The sequence below is a fragment of the Ursus maritimus genome, unplaced genomic scaffold, assembly GCF_017311325.1.
Source record: "Ursus maritimus isolate PB19 unplaced genomic scaffold, ASM1731132v1 scaffold_25, whole genome shotgun sequence".
Lineage (NCBI taxonomy): Eukaryota > Metazoa > Chordata > Mammalia > Carnivora > Ursidae > Ursus > Ursus maritimus.
Window position 1 is genome coordinate 30,209,467 of NW_024425008.1, and position 18,950 is coordinate 30,228,416.

Sequence of the window (18,950 nt, forward strand, 5' to 3'; positions counted from 1 at the left end):
TTCCACCCCCAAAACAAGAGCCACGTGCCTCCAGCAGAGCCCACCCCACCATTCCAGGGCTCTCAGTCTGGGCGGCCTTCGGCCTCCCGGCAGACCTCGGAGGGCAAGGAGGAGTGAGGAGGGAGGAGAGGTCCGAGAGCAGGGTCAGGATTCTGAAGCAGAGACAAACGTAAGGAGACCTAACCTCGGGCTCTGCTCCCATCAGCAGTTTCCCTGTGCTCTCTTCCCTTGCCCTTCCTCTCTCCCCTCCACTCTCCCCTCCTCCTCCCCCTCCAGCTCAGACCCTCCTCCCCACACGTCACCATTGTGAAGGACAGAACATCTGGCCAGCCTGCCTCTCCCCTGCCGCTCCAAGCCCACCTACCCTGAGACCAGGGCTGGCCCTCTCAGGGTGTAAGAACGGGGAGCTCGTGGGTCTGCGCAAGCTCCCTGCGGGTCTGGGGCCACTGCTGGTTCAGCCAGTTCCCACTCCAGTCTGTCGGTCTGCCCGGATCCCAATACCCTGGGGTCCTTACGCTGGAGGCTTTATCCTCATCAGCCTTTCCGTCCAAACATCCTCAAGGGCTTTGCAAACAGTTCCTAGTGACAGGGACCCTCAGCTCAGAAGGGAACGCTCCACCTAATCAGGCACACCTGCAGAGTTCAACTGGACAGGGATCTGGGAATGGGGGGGGCGGCTGGGGAAAACCCATAAACCCCAAGGTCTCCTCAGGCAAAGCTAGGAAATATGGTTCCTCTGCAGGGGTTTTTTTACTTCTTCCAGGGGGAGGGGGGTTGACAAGACACGGCATCTGGGGCAGGTTGGGAATATGAGAACACTTCCACACAGACACCCGCCTCCACCATATTCCTGGGGCTCAGCTGCCTTTGCAGAAATATCCCCGATTCGACTCCACGCAAGCCTTCGCCCTCCTGAACCTGCACCTCCCTCCCCAGGCCCAGATCTTTCCCGTCAGAATGGCCACCCTGCTCTACTCTCCCACCCTCAGCCCCACACTTGGCTCGCCCTCCTCCTGGTCCTCTTCCGGCCAAGCTGCCCCAGCCCAGCAGCTTGTCCCGAGGGTCGCCCAAGGCTCTCGCCCGCCATCGGCCCCGGTCGGAAGAACGCGGCCCGCCGCCCGCGCCTCTCGGCGGGCACCAGATCCTCCCGCCTCAACAGGTGCCCCTGCCACACAGGGCCGTCACCCGGGGACCGGGCGGCAGCAACGCCCCCTGCAGGGCGGCGGGGGCTCCGCACGCCCCAGCCCAAGTCCCCGGAGCGCCTAGGGCCCCGGCAGCGCCGCGGAGGCCCCCGCCGTGCTCCGCCACCTTTGTTTCCCCGCTGGCACATCGCGGAGCTGACCTCGAGAGAGGGAATCTGCCCGCCCTAGCGCACACACTGCCAGCTCGCCCGTCGTGATGGACCCTCGTGTTGGGGTGAAGGGCGCGTACAGGAAGAGACCTTTCCCGGACCCAGAGAATGCCGCGGGTGTTAGTGGCGGAGTCCTCCGTGCCAGAGAAGCAAGTTCAAGTTGAACTGGGCTGAAAAGGGGGCTCAAAGCCGGGCTCAGCCCCTAGCGACCCTGCCTTACCCAGCGCCCCCACCCCAAGTCCTTTGCCCCCTGGAGACTAGAGAGGGGGTGCGCACGGCCACCTACGCGTTCAGCAGCGCGAGGTTCCCACTGCCGGCTCGCTGCGCTCACCGTCCAGCCGCCTTCCTGGGGCGGGCGAGGTGCGGACAGTCGGGCCCCGGCTCCGGCCGCGCAGTGCTGAGAGAGCCACGTTCCCAGTCGCGCGCGCACGCCGGGCCCACCAAACTTGCAGCACTTTCTCCCAGCCCCCACCCGCTGTCACCCTCCCTTCATCCTTGCGCCCTGGCCCGGCTGGCCCGAAAGAGGTTGCCATAACAACGGACAGGAATGCTCCAACATATACAAAGCCGGCAGGGCGCGGCGGGCACGCAGCCCCCAGCCCCGCGCCCTCTGCAGCCGCGCGGGGCTAAGGACGCGCGCCGCGGCTCCAGGGCCGGCCGCCCGGCGCGCAGGGCGTACTCACAATGAGCGGGATGGTGCGGTCCTCGCGGAGCTGCTCTGGCCTCCCGCCCGCCCTCTGCGCGCCCCGGCCGCCGGAGGATGCTGCGTGGGCTCGGTTGTCCTGCCATAAGTAGTAGAAAGTGCCCAGGATCCAGGCTACAGTCAGGATGGCGATGGCATTGGCGCGGATCTTCCTCATGGTGGGCGGGCGGGCGCCCCGAGTCGGGGCCCGGGCCGGCTTGCTCTCGGGGCCGGGGTGGGGGCGCTCGCAGCCCCAGCTGTTTGTTTTCGCTCGCGCCTGGCTGCTCAGTCCTGCAGAGCCGAAAAGGGAGAGAGGTGGGGGGTGGGGGGTGATAGGGAGAGACAGGAGCGCGGAGCGATCCTCACGGTCCTAATGCCCTTCAGCCCCGAGCGCGCGCGTCCCCCGGGCGCCCATTCATTCGCGCGCAGAGCCCGCCCCGCGCTCCAGCCCCAACCGGCTGCCCCGGCCGCTGCGCATGGGGAGAGGAGCACGGCGGGTGCGAAGCGGCGCGGGAGCGCGAGCCAGACGCCCGCGGTGGAATGGCGACGGGCCAGAGCCAGCCTCTGCTCCCACCGCTCGGCGACCGAGCGCCCGGCGGCTGCCCCCGCGCGGCCCTAGTCGGTCCCGCCTACCTCCACCCACCCCCGGCCCGAGCAGCCCTGAGTCACCGGCTGGAGATGCGCGACCCCGGCCCGGGCCCGCGCCGCGAAGCTGCAGTTCTGGGCTGCGCTCGGAAATGCGCTCTGGCGCGAGGTTTAAGGTGTGTTCTGCGAGGCCTCGGGAAGGGACGGCTGGGCGAGAGGAGAGTCTGGAGTTTGCACGGGAATCCTCCGCAGCCTAGGATTCCGAGCCGCCCCAGGGCCCGCCCCGAGGAGGGATTGGAAGCTGGTGCACTTGACAGTCGAACAGAGCGGAGGGGATGCGATTCTGCTTCACTGCTGGTGAAAGAAGGGGAGTACAACTACCCCACATCTTCCATTGGCCTGGGGCTCCCAGCTTTCATGAGGCTTCCCTCCAGACCTTTCACTGTGGCCTGAACAACCGTGAGGTATCGTCACCGCTGTTTGTCAGGGAGAAAGAAGACCAGAGGGGGTGGAAGATTGGCCCGAGGCCACACGACTAATTAGTGGGCTGAGCCCAGTCTAGAAGCCATCTCTCCGTTTGCACTTTCCACAAAGTGCAAAACACGGTGGTGAGACAGGGACACAGAAATCACGGAGATTTTGCCCCAGCCCCGGAGGCATTGAGAACTCCGTGTGAACTGCTCAGAGCAGAAGGCAAGGAGGGCTAAATCAGTTCTAGGAGAGCAACACACTGTCAGGCACAGAGTAGACTCACAGCGAGCGGATGTCACCCGAGCTAAGCAAGGATCACAGAGGAGGAAATGATGTATTGCAAGGTAGTCTTAGAGAAGGCTTCTCACAGAAGGTGGATAAACCTTTGAATAAATTCTTAAGAGGCAGGGCAGGGCAAGGTATTAATTAGATGCATGCATAGCCAGAACAAAGGTCCAGAGGATGGCAGTGCTTGATGTGTTCCAGAAAAGAGAGCTGTCTGGTATTGCCGGGGCCCAGGACGCTGGAAAGGACTTGGGAGCTGACTTTGGGCAGGCTGGGCCCTGGAATGCCAGGGGCAGAGTTGGCAGGGAGTTGGCTTCTTGCTGGTGCTGCTGGACACTGGCTCTCACAGAGGGTCCCAGCCCAAATAAGGTCCCCGACTCTAAATGAAGCTGCCTCAGGAATCACGCAAAGGTGGGGCCACAGCTCATGCTTCCCCAAGCACCCCCATCAGCCGCACTCATTTTCCCGCTTCTCCAGCACGCAGGGCTGAACCGTGCGGTTAATAGATGCCCATTCCGTTTCTGTTGGAATGAAGTAAAATGAAGAAAGAAAAGCCTAATGCATTTTTGCTGCAGAAAGATCATCGTGGCTACTGCAGTACCTTCTTCCTCATTCAGAGCACGAACCTCCAGGACATGTGGACAAGTCCAGAAATGGCCCCACCAAGACTAGGACCCTGGAAAGAGAGTGTGCCAAGAGGGTCTCACGAAGAGTTGCAGGGAATCCGAGGCCGAGCCAGGTGGCAGTCAGGAACAACAGGAGGTGGGTGTGAAGGTGCCAATAGCCCTGGAGCCGTGGGCCAGCCTTGGTCTCCTGGGTGTCTCTTGCCTGCGGAGTTTAATTAGACTGCCGTAGGGGCCAGAATTCATTTCCAGAGAGAGAGAAAACCACTGTCAAGCTACAGCCTGGTTTCCACAGGAATCATGAGGCTTGTCCTCTGTGGCAAGCCAGGAAAACCTTACTGCTTAAGAGTCAGGCCCCACGGGCATTTCCAAACAATAAGAAAATATAAGGAACTCCCCTTTTGGTGCCCCCATTTCCACACAGGCTCTCAGGTCAGCCAAGTGGAAAGACTTGGGGAATGGCCCTCTGTTGCCGCTGGCTGCTTCCCTCAGCCCAGCCTGGCCTATGTATGTCTAGTTCCCTTTGGTTTTGAGAAAACCAGGTGAGAGGATGTGGGATCCAAAGACATTACATCAACCCCTAGGGAGACGCTCCAAACTCACTCCTAGGCATGGGAATGAAGCTGGAAACCAAAATCAGGCTGATGGGTTTCTGATGGCTCTAGAAGGAGAGCTGTATGAGGAGAAGGAGGGAAGGAGGAGCTGGAATTTGGCAGGATTTCCACAAGTTTCACCTCTTACTCCCCAGCGGTCGGTGGTGAGGATGATACACCCTCTGTACCAACCGTCACTGCCTGGTAGCTCCGTCTGGAAGAGAGGGCTCTCTGCCGCCCCCCTCATGCTCCCCCAGGCCACCACCAGGAGAAAACCCCCACAGGGACAGAGCCTCTCTGGATGATGTTAGACTTCACCGCCCTCCCTTAGATGGACACGGTAAACTTCCCCCGTGGGGGTGGGGCGTGGGGTGGGGGTAAGGAGGCAGGTCAATACCGCGCTCTTTTGGCTGACAGAAATTTGACCTAGGCAGAAGTTAAGTGATGGTCTCTAGCCACAGGCACATTGGAAGGGCCTGGAACTTGGGGCTGCCACCTCAGCTACCGCCCATGGACTTTCTTCCAGATTTGAACCCTAAATAGGTGTGGGGCTGAAGCTCAGCCCTCCCTGAGATGGATTACAGTGTTCAGAGATGACAGTGAGCATTGTTTCCTCTCTGGTCCTAGGAATGGAGTCCAGCGGAACCATAGAATCAAAGTGATACCTAAGAGACTTGGTGTCGCCCAGCATTCACTGAGCCAGAGTGGTCATCATAGCCATAGTTACTGGATGCCCAGCAGGTGCCAGCTACGGAGCCGGTTCCTCACCTATGTGATCTCTGAAGCGCCCCAACCCGCAGACCGGGACTTGGGGAAACTCTCCATGGCGGAAGCCATTTAGCAGGGAAGAGGCGGGGCTGGGTTGGAGTCCCTTCCCCACGCCAGTGTCTGGGGGCCAGTACAGGGCTTCTGGGCACACTGGGCGGTCTGCAGGGTGGTCAGAAGTTCTGTATGCAGGGACTTCACCTCCCCACTGGGACCTCCATTTTCTCCTCTGGAAAAGGAGGGATGCAGGAGATGACCTCCAAGGACCCTCCAACTGTGCCCTTTTGGACTGCCGGTTCCTTGGGCATTTTCTTCCAAAACGTGGCATTGCTCTCCACATGGCCCTTCTCTTTTAAACTGTCAAAGCCAGCACTTAGGTCAGTTGGGCAAAACCATGTGTTCCTGGCACTCCCAGAGGCCCCAGGGAACTCTCCGCCCCTGTGCATTTGATGTGGGGGTAGATAACAGAGGGGAGAAAGGCTGTATAGTTCAGGTGAGACCTTGGCTCTGGAGTTGGACCACCTGCATTCAAATGCTGGTTCTGTCATGTGTTAGGAGAGTGGCTTGGGCAAGTTCTCACCCTGTTTCCTCAACCGTAAGGGGCATTGACAGCCCTTAACTTGCAGCACTGTTGGGAAAGGTAGGAAATAAAGCATGTAAACTCCAGTGCTGGTAACCACCCCCCCGCCGGGGCCCCCACCCCACCTCACCCCTCTCACAGGCACTGCTGCTGGCTGCGGGGCTCTCGAAAGGCCTGCCCAGGGCACGCGTGGGGGATTGCTCACCAGGGCTGCGAAGGAGAACAGACCCCAACAGGCCCAACAAGGATGACTGTCCTGCCCCACCAGGCGATGGCTGCCTGTCTCTTTAGAGCCTGTGCTGAGCAGCCTGGAGGGGGCAGAGGAGAGGCAGCGTGCGGGGCCCCAGCAGCTGCTGGGTGTCCATTCTTGCCAGCATACCCATTACCTTTGTGACTCAGTCAGCTTAGAAGCCCCTTGCCCTGTCTGCAGCTGCAGCAGGGACCCAGACAGTGGGTGAGGGGGACTGGTTAGACCGCCATGACTGCTCTAGGCCGAAAAGGAGGCAGACACGGTGAACAGAACGTATGTTAACAGGCACTGTGCCAAAGCAGGATCTCAGAATACTCACAATGACCCTGTGAGGAAGGAGGGGACCCTCTCCTTGCACGGACAAACAGACTGGAGCCTGCAGAGGTCCCCCAGCCATCAGCGGCACATACGATCCCCGCTGGCTGCACTCAAGGCACCACTGCACCTAAGGGAATGTTATTTCTAAGTTTCTTATAATCCATCAAGGAGAGGACCTGGCTCTCTGAAAGGAACTCCAAGAGTCTTATCAGTCATCGTTCTCGTATTTGGCTTTTCAGATCGGTTTCTGCCACTGGGGTGTAAACTCCATGAAGCCAGGAGTTCTTGTGTGTTTTGTCCCCTGTGGTCTCCCCTGCACTTAGAACAGCGCATGGCATTCGGCCGCACCCAGCACATGCTCACTGAGTACTTGTTGCTGGAAGGGAGGGAGGGAAGAGCCTGGAGAGAGGGAGCGACGCGTCTGGGGTCAGTGTGGGCCAGTGGGGGGAGGAACTCAGGTTCCCCAACAGTGCTTGCTCAGGAGCACTGTCCCCCTCCCTGCAACCCCAGAACCAGGGGCCAAATCCTGCCGCCCCAGGATGGCAGGGTGGGGGGTGGGGCGCGGAAAGGTCCTCTGTGTTCCCATCAGAGTTTGGGAGGAGTGACCCTGGTTCTGGTGGATAACTGCAGGAATATCATTACTGATCATGAAATGAGCCAGCTGTTGCATTTGGGAATAATAAGATTGGAGAGGCTGAGGGTTAATTAGAAATGTGTCAAATGCTTTTTCTTAACAGTAAGGAATTTCGACAAAGGAGAAATGCATAAATAAAGCCAGCTGGTCAGCAGAATTGGTCCCGGAGGCAGAGCCCTTTGGGAGGCCTCCCTGACCTCCCCATCTCTCTGGTGCTCTCCTTCACCCCTTCCCCCTCTCCACAGCCTCTGCAGAGATGAGTGGCAAAGGTCCTCAGAGTCGAACAGATGGCCCAAAATGCCAGGGCAGTGCTTGTCACATGCCCGTCTCTCACCCTTGAATGGGAGTTCCTCTGAGCAGGGCCTGGCAGCCTTCTTTTGTCACCAGTTTCTAGCACAGTACTCGGGCATCGTGGCAGCACTCCCTGAATATTTGTGCAATGAGTGAATGAGGGAATAAATACCCAGGGTGGAGGGCTGCTGCTACTCCCCATCTGTCCCATGAAAATGCCACAAGCCTGCTCAGACGGCAAAGCCTGGTTGCCCACGGGGTGGTATTCCCAGTCCCTTTCTTTCCTTTCCTTCCTGAGTGCCTGCCATGCCAGGCACTTCTAGGTTCCAGGGATACGAAAATGAACAAAACCTGATCGCAGCTTCTGAGAAGCCCAGTAACTGGTCACGGGGAAACACACATCAATTGTCACAAGAGGGTGTAATGGAACTCTCTAGAAGCACAAAGGGGGCTTCTTCAAGTAAGAAGTCATCTGAGAGCTGAAATCTTAAAGGGCAGCCAGGCAGGCAAGAGTGGAAGGGTGTTCTGGGAGGAGGAAGGGCAAACAGAGGACACTAGGACGTGGAAGTGTGTGGGAGCACAGGAAATGGTGAGAGGTTTGGGGTAGGGGGTAGGGGGTCGTGATGGTAACAAGCATAGAGGCATAGGCATTGACCAGTTAACAGATGTCTTCTCTGTCTTTCTAGGATGTTTGGACTTACTCTGGTAAGCCATGGAGAACCAACTAAGATTTTATTTTTTTAAATTTTTTTTTTATTTTTAAAGATTATTTATTTATTTATTTGACACAGAGAGAGACAGCCAGCGAGAGAGGGAACACAAGCAATGGGAGTGGGAAAGGAAGAAACAGGCTCCCAGCAGAGCAGGGAGCCCGATGTGGGGCTCGATCCCAGGACTCCAGGATCATGCCCTGAGCCAAAGGCAGACGCTTAACGACTGAGCCACCCAGGCGCCCCCCCCATCTAAGATTTTAAACTAGGGAGTGACATGATCAGTTATATATTTTTGTGAGGAGGCTGGAGACTAGTGGCAGGGGATCACAAGGATACCGTGCTTGTCCAAGCAAGCAGTGCCGTGGGCCTGGGTGAGGGCAGAAACTCTGGAGGAGACAGACAGAGGGCAGACTCAAAGGATTTGGTGATCAGTTGGAAGTGGGGTTGCAGGAAGGAATGAAGAAGAGCATGCAAATTTCTTGTGTAGGAGACAAGTGCTTTGGTGTAAGGTAACCAACTGTTAACCGAAACAGGAAATGCAGGTGGAGGAACAGACTTGGGAGGCATGATCAACGGAACTGGAGTTCTCTGTGGTCTGTCCGGAAGAGTGGCTGTACACCCAGGTCTGGTGCTTAGGAAGAGGAGAGGAAGGAGCCGGTCAGGTAGAGATGAGAGAACCAGAAGCACAATTGGGGCAAATGTGTTGCTGGGTGGCTGCACATGTGCCCAGCACCTGGGCACAGGAGAGAACCATATGCGTCAGAGATGAGGACTTCCCGATCCCTCGAGTGAAAAAGAAGCCACAGAGAACTGGTAGGTTTTTCTGCCTCCATCAGATGCTTGTCTCAAGGCCCCGGACCCAAGCTCTTGGGAATACTCATTTCTTTATCAAGGACCTCATCACCTGGTACATATTAGGATGGACCCTAATATTAGGTACATATTAGGATGGACCCTAGGCTTAGGGCTGGAAAAAATTTGGCTGAGAAAGAGATTACGTGGTAAGAGCGGAGAGAATCTGAAATGCAAAGAGACCCCTGGCATCTCCTTTAGCCTAACTGGGCCTGTAGTTGGTACCTCCATTTTCCCTGAGAAACTTGGAGGTGGAAATTAAGGGAATGTTCCTGGGATTGGTACATCTTTTGAAGCTTTCAGCAAGGCTGAAAATATCCATCGATGTATTTTGAAGTGTAATTTCCACTCCCTTACCAGCCAAAATAATTGAACAGGAAGAAAAAGCTGTTAATGCAGGAGGCGTGTAACATCAGACCCACACTGCCTGGAAATTTACCATTTCAAAGCAATTGAGGGTTTTTACTGCCAGTGTTTACAGTCATACATGTCCCCTCTCACTGAAGCCATCAAAAGGCCCATCAATCTGGCTTGGACACTGAAATCGTTCACAGTGTCTGGAGCGAATGTCAAAGCAGAGAGAATTTTTAAAAATTATCCTGCCGTTTTGTCAGCATATAAATCGTGGGGTGTTGCCTCCTGGGAGGCTGTATAAAGAGCTGGGGTTGTCAGGCTCCTGGATCCCATGGTGGCAGAGCTCCACGGTGGCACGGCCAGGCACACCCTCCCCGCACCCTTGGCGTCTCTGACCTGGGATCTGTGCGCAGGCTGTCCTCTTACTCAAGTCTGTGTGGGCATTTCTCCCTCCTGCCCAACAAAAAATGCCTGCCTCTGCCTCTGCTTCCAGCCCGGTGACCCCAGGCCCGAGGGGTGCGGGTTCCTCAGCAGAGGAGTGACGTCATGCTGCCGCTTACAGCTTCTGCCCGGCTCAGCAGGAGAGACAGACAGCAGACTTTGCCGACTTTCATCTTCTGTCGGCTGCCGATGCCTCTGTGTGTGTGTGTGTGTGTGTGTGTGTGTGTGTGTGTGTGTGTGCACGTGTGCTATTTTTCAGTTAGAATGTGACTTCAGGTTTTTCCTGGAAATTACCGATTTCTTTCCCTATGTTTGTATCCAATGGAGGAAATTTCTACACCCATGCCCAATCATTTGTCTTTCATTTCGGGATCCCTATCTTTCCAAAGGCCACTACCTAAAAAGTGCCGTTACCTCACTTAGTGACCCTGGAAAAGTCACTTTCTGGGCCTCTTTCTTGTGTTTGAAATGAAGGCTTTGGTACAAGGGACTCGGAAGGTCCTTTCTAGTGCTAGCATTTTAAGACTCTCTTTAGTTATTTTAATATTTTAAACCGCTCCTGCCCCAGCAAGAATTATTGGCAATAAACTGAGATTCAGTTTTCTTTATTATCATTTAGTCCCTGCACACACATTACATACATACATATATATCCGAACAATTTAAAATATTCCATTGGGTCAAGAATCTAAAAACTTCGGGATTACAGCAGACCTAAAAAGGAGAAGTAAGAAGAATGTATAAGAAATTGGTGCATCCAGGATGCCTGAGGAGGGGAACTTGAGAACAGAAGTGGGAGACTTTTCATCATATGTTCTTTTGTATCTTTTGATTTCTTTGCCACATGCATTTATTACCTCTTCAATTTAAACATTTTGTAAGCAAGAGAAGAGTGTTCCTTTCTCTTTCTTCAACCACCAGCCTCTCTGCAGCTCACTTCCTGGGGGCAGAGGAGACCATGATAGGGCCGGCGTCATGGGCTGGAAGCCAGCCCTCAGACCAGGCCCTGCCCAGGACCAGTCCCGGCCCCCTAGCTGGGATGGCAAACAGCCCTGCTCCCCCAGCTGCCCTGTGTGTGTGGAGGGGTTCTGTGGGTGGGCACCTCGCGGGCCGCCCTTGCCGTGGGCACTCGGGCTGAGCTGTCGAACTGCTATAGGGACTCCATTCGAGGCGTTCCAGTAAGGGGCTAGCTCTCCTGGCTCCAGCAGCCTGTGGGCAAAGGGGCCCAAGAGTCCAGCAAACAGGGAAGTACATGCATCTAGCTTCAAATTCTCCAGATCTTGCCATTCCCTTTCAAAGACAGACTGCTTTTTGTTTTGTTTTCTGTTGCTAATATAACATGAGGGCAGGAACGTGAAAGGAAAAAGAACAAAAGGGCCAGAGATGCATGGGGAGACAGGATCTTTCAGGCTCCCCTTTCTCCTGCCCCCCTCCCCCCACTGGCCCTGCTTGGCTGAGCAGGGCTGCAGCATCTCTGGCAGGTCCCACTACCCGGGTTTGCTCCCCTAGGAGCTCCTGCTCAGCTTCCCCTTGTGACATCTAGCTGCCACCCAGCCTTCTCCTACCTCCTTGTCTGATTATCACCTTCGATGGGTGCTGGCCATGACTTCTGTGTCTCCTACTTCCTCCCACCCCTCCTCTGACTTCCCTACCTCACTGCTACACTGCCCAGAAACAGCTGCCATCTTTGAGGTCACCACCGAGGCTGGCGCTGTCACCTGCCCCACAACTGGGATAGGCTCCTCCACAGTCCCTGACTTTCCAGGGTCAACAAAGCCCAGGTGAGGGCAGGTTGCCCCCCACCCCCCGCAGGGTATGCGAAGGTGCGGGCGAGAGGACAATTTGAGAAGCCGCGGCAGAGTCAGACAAGGAGCAGCAGGTGGAGATGTGCACTTGACAGAGTGGACACAAGAGACGGAAAGATACAGAGTATGAGGGAAAACAGCTTCAGGGAAGGAAAAAGCAGAGAGCGAAAACCAATAAAAGTGTAATGAGTCCTAAAACCAGAAAGGCCTGAAGAGAAACCATCCGGGGAGCAGCCAGGGGACGCCTGACACCAGCGGAGCCAGGTCAGAGAGAAGGAGCAGGAGGGCTGGAGGCCGGAGGCACAGCACAACAGAAACCTCTCGGGAAGGGTCAGTCACCTCCAAGCTGTGGGGCTTATTGGCTGCGGCGAGCAGAATCTATTTAAAACACAGCAAGCATTTTACCTTGGTCTGTTTCCCTGTCTAGAAAAGGCTGGAGCCAAAGGCTGAGGGAACCATTCCAGCATTAGGAGCCTGTACAGACGACAGAGCCGAGACCATGAGCTCCTTGCCCCCTCTGGGAATCAGCCTCCCTTCCCCTGACACAAGCTACCAGGCCACTAAACTGACAGTGTATTGATCCAAGTCCCAAAGGCTGCTGGTGTTATCCACTTGCACTGGGAAAGTCTCGAAGACTTCCTTCGTTCTGTCTTCGTGCTTGTCAGAAAGCAGATGCTGTTCGAATGTGACAGCTGCACTGCAGGGGTGATGTTCACAGGGAGCCCCCTGACCAGTGGGAATATTCGCAATGATGACCGAAGAGGCCTTGGGTGATCGGAGAACAGCAAGATGAAGAAGAGAGCACCAAAGGTCATCAAGTATAAAATGGCCCCAGGGAAACCATATGGGACGTGAACTGGAAAACACCAACAGCCTCACTCCTTTCCCTGGACTGTGGATCTTTGGGCAACTCTAATCTGGGGAAGATGTGACTCTTCATCCACCTGCCCCGAGTACAAAATACGGCTGGGAGCTAGAAGTGGCTGAGGAAAGCCATCCATCCATCGCGCTTTGGTGTCTGTCCAACAGAGAGGGTTGGGAATGAGAGGTCTTCCTTCCCTGGCTCTGGAGCCTGTAAATTGTGTAAAATACTGTTCCAGGCTGAATATAAGTCCTCTGCTGCATGACATTTATATTCTTGAAAAATTCAGTGTATAAATCAAATCAGATTTTGCCTGCCAGAGAAGTTGGCTTTTCAAAATAAATTTGAGGTCAATCCTATGTTTAAAGAGAAGAATGGCTTGTGAAGGTGAAAAATCATCCCAGTTCACGTCTGTAACTTTGGAGTTTTGAATGTCTGATTTGGGTGGGGGTGGGGGTGGGACTGTCTAGAGATCCGTCTATAGTTTACTTCTAGGTTGCAATGCAGCATTACTTTAAAACAAACAAAAAACTTAATCAGATAGGTGTGTTGCAGGAGTCCCTGCTAAAGATATAGGAATTTTTAAAAAATTGACTATGGAAAATTTCAAATATGTATTCTAAAAGTAGCAAGCCTAATGTGAAAAAATCCAACGCCAGCTATCATCAACTCCCGGCCAATCCTGTGAGAAACATGGACTTTTGAGCCAGATGACAGATACGGAGAATGAACTTTATAGGACAGGACAAATAGGATTAGTCGTACTGAGCCTGTAGTCCAAGTTTCTGCATAAATGCCTTAGACTAGAGCCTGGAATATAAAGAGAAGGGCTGAGAAACATATTCTTGGTTAACAACCAAAGAAAGCTGGGACTTAAAAAAACAAACCCCCCTTCCCCCCAGCCCCAGGCTGAACAATGCCCAAGTAACAGTAACAGTGGTTACCTTCAAGGAGGGAAAGGACTGGGGGGCGGGGAGCGGGGAGAGTCCCTTTTCATTACACATTAATTTTTTTTTGTACTACGTGCACACATTACCTATTTTCAAAAGTGACGCGTAAAGAACAAGCATCATAAAGCTTTGTGGCAAGCACACCTCCTAGACGCGACAAGAGAGCAAACTGCCCGGACTCAGGCCACCAAATCTTCACCGTGTTTGAACCGGGATTTGCTGTCCTACAGTCGTTTGCTCAGGTAGATGGATGCACGACCTTCCAATCCAAGGCCGTACGTCATCAGAAGAGATGTTTCATGCAGCATAAGGAACCCCAGCCCTGAGAGCTGGAGGAACTGGACTCGGGGTCGCGGGTCGCAGCAGGCCTGGCACCTGAGGGGCTGGCATCCGCACTGAGCCCAAAGCCCTGGGTGGGAGCCTGACCGGGACTCATGCACCATGCCCCACCCGCTCAGCAGCGCCCAGATCCACACGGAAGTGGGCCCCACCCCGGTGGGTGATGGGCGCTCAGCCCCAGAGCTGATGTGGTATCTGGGGGCTTCAAAGAGAAGCGTCTTGGGAAACCACTTTTGTGAGTACTTCATCAGTGACCCTCCCTGCATGGTCCTGGACAAGCTGGAACGCAAAGGCTTCCATGTGCTGAGCAAGAGAGAGGTGGGCCGACGCTGGTGTGGTGCCTGCACAAGGACTCACTCTCTCACACTGAGGAGCAGATGGGACACCCCTTTTTTGCGTAATTCCCAATCCTGAGCATCCATTCACTCACTGTCCAGCCTCTCTCTTCCCAAATCATCATTTTCCTTTGCCTAGTACCACTGGGCAGTGAATGGCCTTTTCTGAAACCTGCCTCAGCCCTTGGGAGAGGGCAGGGCCCTTCCCCTGGGGCTTCCAGTGGCCCCTCCAGCTTCAGGCCTGGCCGAGGGCCTTAGAGGAGGTCATGATCTGTGGGCAGGGGCCCACAAGAGCCAGGCTGTCCTTGGCAAGGAGCTGGAGCCCCCAAGGAGCACAGCTCCAGGACTGGGTGGGAAGGTCCTACATAGCTGGTCTAAGCAAATAAAGGGCTGTGATGAGTGGTTGCTGGAAGGAAGGAAGGAAGGAAGGAAGGAAGGAAGGAAGGAAGGAAGGAAGGAAGGAAGGAAGGGAGGGAGGGAGGGAGGAAGGAAGGGGGGGGAAGAGAAGGAGGAAGGAAAGAAGGAAAGGAGGGAGGGACCCCAGCCCTGAATGGTTACATGGGTGCATACAATTTGTCAAAATTTACAAGCAGTACTCTTAAGATTTGTACTTCATTGTTCATTCTGCCGTGCTTCAATAAAGTATTATTAACAACAACAATCCTAGCCCTTGTGAATGAATGAGTCAAAGAATCACCATTCGGGGGTTTATTGGGTTGGTGGTTCAGAGAAAACTGTTGTTTTCAGAAGACAACATGATGTAGCCTTTCTGCAAAAACTTGCTCTTTGGAAACCATCACTACAGCATGTGCTTCTGGTTAAGCATTCCACGGCTGAAACGCAACTCTATGCTGAGATGCCGAGAGGATGAGGCAAAATCTTGGCCAAGGTCAAGCTCTGCTGATGGTTTGAGAGGGGGACGGCAGCCAACTGCTCTGCACTTGTATAACATTTAAAAAAGAAAAACTAACCCCAAGCCATCTTCTGTCCCTTTTCGGAGCCAACATTAGTCCTGCTCATTGTATCCAAGAACTCAGAGGAAGCCACTTGTATGTGGCTACAGCTCGGGCCCACAAACCTCCAGGGCCCACACATACGTACTTGGATTAAAAAAAACGAAGCTAGCTTGCTGGGATTCCAGTTGGCTCTATGGGATATGACGACAGATGTCAGAATTTTAGATGAAGTTACGGTTCGTCTATCAGAGGGCAGAGAAATACACTTTTGCTTCCCTGTTGGCTATCCGGTTGCTTTTTCTGGAACTAGAGTAATAAAATGACCCTAGTTTGGTAGAAAATGGGGGCTCCTGTCTATATCTGGGTGATTATTATAAAAAGAGCTGCAAGGTTAGCATATTTGGTCCAAATCTGTGCTACACAAAAGCCAATACGCCAACACCCTCTTTGCGACTGAAACTAAGCACGAGGATGAACTGGGAAACGTATTTTCTGTCAGGTCATGGGGAACGGATATATATACAGAGAAATGTCTTTCGGCAGCTTATAAAATATAAACTACATTGTGCACATGTCTGTCTTGCTGGTGGCCAAAGATAAGAGGGGCAAAGTCCAAGGCCAGTCAGGGTTATACAAGATGCAGGCCCCAGAAACTTCCCAGTCTCGCTGTGAGTTCATCATGTCTTAGGACTTACGGATGGGTAACAATGTGTTAACACTGGATCCCTCCAATTTTCTTAGGCAGTCATGACAACGTAAAAAGAGAGAGAATATTTTTAACTTATTGGTTTAATGTTTTCCTTTTAAAGTACCTAATTCTATTCAGTCCTCTATAGTATAGTCTTCTCCTATCCTTAAAATGAGAAACACTCACTCCTTTTTTCTCAATATCTTCCCATCTACAATACTTGGCAAACTTGCCTCATTTCCATTCTGTGCTTATCTCTTATTAAACCCTACAGCACGAGCAATGCAGCTGAAGATAAAGATTTCTCTTCTTTTTTTATTGTTAAATAGTGAACTAAGTAGAAATGTGAGTTCCCTAAGGCCACACACAGCACATCTCTGGTGAGAAGGGTATTTTGACCCCAGGTGGAACACCAGATGGAGGAAGCAGGCTTCTCTCTAGTCAATGAGGCCAGGAGGACATGGTGTGGCATCCTGCTTCCCTCATTCCCCTCCCCCCTTCCGTACACAGTCTCCATTCCCAGAGCTGGGGGCGGGATGAGGGTGTGCAATGAAGCAGAAGGTACACAGCTCCCAAGGGAAAGTGCCACATAAGAAACAGTGGGATGTACTGCAGAGTGCTACAGCTAGGAGGGTCCTTACAGCACATCTAATCTCAACTTCGAACTTCACTGGTAAAGAAAGGAGCCCAGAAAAGTTAAGTGATTAGTCCAAAGATACACAGCTAATGGCCAGAACCAAAACCGAGGTCACCAGCCTGTTCCTCTGATCCTCCGACAACGACAGAACTGAGTACAGGGAAAAAGCAAAATTGAAAGTTAAGTCCATGGGCTACACCCCCATCAACCCATGAACCAAATAAACATACCTCTTTTAAAACTACCCATGTCTTAATCTCCCATTTCTTTTCAGCTGTTAGCTTACTAAGCTCAAATGTTTGGTTCTTATCCAGGACTTAATGGATACCCTGGTGGCCTGACTAGTCAGAATCCCAACTCTGTCCCAGCATGTTGAAGCCCGAAAAGGGAGATCTTTGGGAAGCAGGAGTAGAATATAAGTAGCCTCTCCACTCAGGAATATTCTGGACCACACATCATGCTTATAATAATGCTGACTCCAAACTCAGCAGCTTTTGGAGCTTATGCAGGCAGAAAGGCAATAGACTACCCACTTAGCAAGAGGAAAATGCAAGAATTAATAACAAATAAGGAAGCTAAAAGGAGGGCAAATACTTTGGTTCAATCTGGCAGTAGGAAATTAACTACCTCCATTCAGAGTAGCCAATGACCTGTAAGGCAGTGTGTACTACATCTGAAAAATCCTCTTCAACCCAGGATGTGGGAACTAGGTCCTTTGACATTCCCTATTCCTATGCAAAGGAAATCCGTTCCTGATTATCCCTCAAGTGATTACCCATTTGGTCCAGTTACCACAGTGTCTAGGGACCTCCAACAAGAGTGGGCCACAGACAGACCTGGTGAGATGGAAATAATAGTCTAATGTACTTCCCACCTTCCCAAATAACACGCTGGCATTAAAGCAAGGGCCTCGGTGCCTCAAGCAAAGGGGGGGTCACTAACGCATCTCCTAGCAGGCTGGTGGGGTAGGTAATTGGAACAAGCAAGCTACCTGGCCGCATGTAAGCCCTGCGCCACCACCTGGTGCAAACCTGCTCCAGGACTGGGGACAGGCAGAAGGAAGAAGGCTTCAGCATGAGGGGATAACTTGGTGAACAGCTAACACAGATCACTGAATTCCAAAGCAGAAGTATTCTGGGGACGATGTATTATATTTATGTTATTCAGATCAAGAGTTCATCATAACAGGTCATTCTTATACCCTCTTTCAGCTTATCTCACCCAAGAAAAACTGATTCCCACTGTATTCCTGAAGGATCAGGTACTCCAAAAACGGCCACTAAGCAAAAGAAAAGATGAAAGATCAGAAAGGAGAACCCTTTTAAAAGAGCCCAGATGTCCATCAATAGATGGATACAGAAGATATGGTATTTATATACAATGGAATATTACCCAGCCATCAAAAAATGAAATCTTGCCATTTGCAACAACGTGGATGGAACTAGAAGGTATTAGGCTACCGAAATAAGTCAATCAGAATTATCATATGATCTCACTGATATGTGGAATTTGAGAAAAAAGGCAGAGGACCATAGGGGAAGAGAGGAAAAAAATGAAACAAGACGAAACCAGAGAGGGAGACAAACCATAAGAGACTCTTAATCAGGAAACAAACTGAAGGTTGCTAGAGTAGAGGGCGATGGGAGGGATGGGGTGGCTGGGTGATGGACACTGGGGTGAGCGCTGTGTACTGTGTAAGACGGATAAATCACAGCCCTGTACCCCTGAAACAAATAATATATTATATGTTAATAATAAATAAACTGAAAAAATGTAATAATTAGTAAACTAGTAAACCAAGAAACTGTCTTCTTTAAAAGTAAAAGGTGATACCTCTCATGATGATGAGACATGATGAAAGGGGAAAAAAAGGAGAAAGGATAAACGAATGAATGAAAAACTCAGACAGGTAAGGTAAACTAAGAATTTATAATCAAATGTTAGGGCCCCACACTAACAGGTAGAAAGGGAAGCTGAACAAAAGCTCTTTCTGCCTGCTGGGTTTCTAAGAGTATAAAATGAGGGATTAAAATGGCTTTAGTTCAACAGAACACATTTTGTCATCTGATCTCCATCCGTGACATGGATAAGAATAAGTAACTTACGGCTGCACTCTTAAAAAGCAACAAATCCCTGAATATTGTACCTTGTTCACTTTAGGAGAGCAACTCACTGATTGCTTGTGCATCGTACACACAAAAAAGATCTGCCTGTAACTTTTATTTTATGTTTTTATTCTAAAATAAACAGTGTTTCCAAAAAACATGGACTTCAAGGGGAAATGAGTCAATAAAGGATGGGACACAAAGGGGAAGCAGAGAGAAGACTCTGAGTCTAGATCAGGGCACATTCAGAGAGGCCCTCGCCATGGCCCTGTTCTCTCACTACTGCTCACATGCAGGCTCAGCAAATGCACTGGGACACGAGCTACAGGGTTAGAGAGAAGCGATCCCTTGATATATGCTCCTCAAAGGTGATAACAGTTGGTACTCACTCCAGCAATGCGAGCCCCCTCCGCCCCATCCAATCTCTAGAATTCTATCCTAAGTAAATTCTCAAAGATACAGTCAAAGATTTATACAAAAGACAG

General features: G+C 52.4%; 3 protein-coding genes and 1 long non-coding RNA gene across 4 annotated transcripts in view; 2 read left to right on the forward strand and 2 right to left on the reverse strand.

The window, feature by feature from the left end:
- GALNT16 (polypeptide N-acetylgalactosaminyltransferase 16) overlaps window positions 1-2,296 on the reverse strand; it is an 87,998-nt gene extending 85,702 nt beyond the window's left edge. Inside the window, exon 1 of the mRNA XM_040641728.1 lies at window positions 2,035-2,296. Coding sequence (XP_040497662.1) covers window positions 2,035-2,211 — 177 coding nt within the window. The 5' untranslated portion in view covers window positions 2,212-2,296. The remainder of the gene's footprint in view (window positions 1-2,034) is intronic.
- Window positions 2,297-3,507: 1,211 nt separating this feature from the next.
- LOC103671670 lies at window positions 3,508-6,015 on the forward strand. The gene is made up of 3 exons (XR_571000.1): window positions 3,508-4,136; window positions 4,746-4,930; window positions 5,218-6,015. It is a non-coding gene; the product is annotated as an uncharacterized LOC103671670 (long non-coding RNA).
- Window positions 6,016-10,377: 4,362 nt separating this feature from the next.
- EXD2 (exonuclease 3'-5' domain containing 2) overlaps window positions 10,378-18,950 on the reverse strand; it is a 59,342-nt gene continuing 50,769 nt past the window's right edge. The window contains exon 11 of the mRNA XM_008700325.2: window positions 10,378-10,502. The gene's annotated coding sequence lies outside the window, so the exon portion shown is untranslated. The remainder of the gene's footprint in view (window positions 10,503-18,950) is intronic.
- On the forward strand, window positions 10,498-17,760 carry LOC121105222 (GTP cyclohydrolase 1 feedback regulatory protein-like). The gene is given in 2 exon segments (XM_040641730.1): window positions 10,498-14,066; window positions 14,069-17,760. Coding segments are annotated over 2 exon segments (297 nt in total). The 5' UTR covers window positions 10,498-13,846; the 3' UTR covers window positions 14,146-17,760.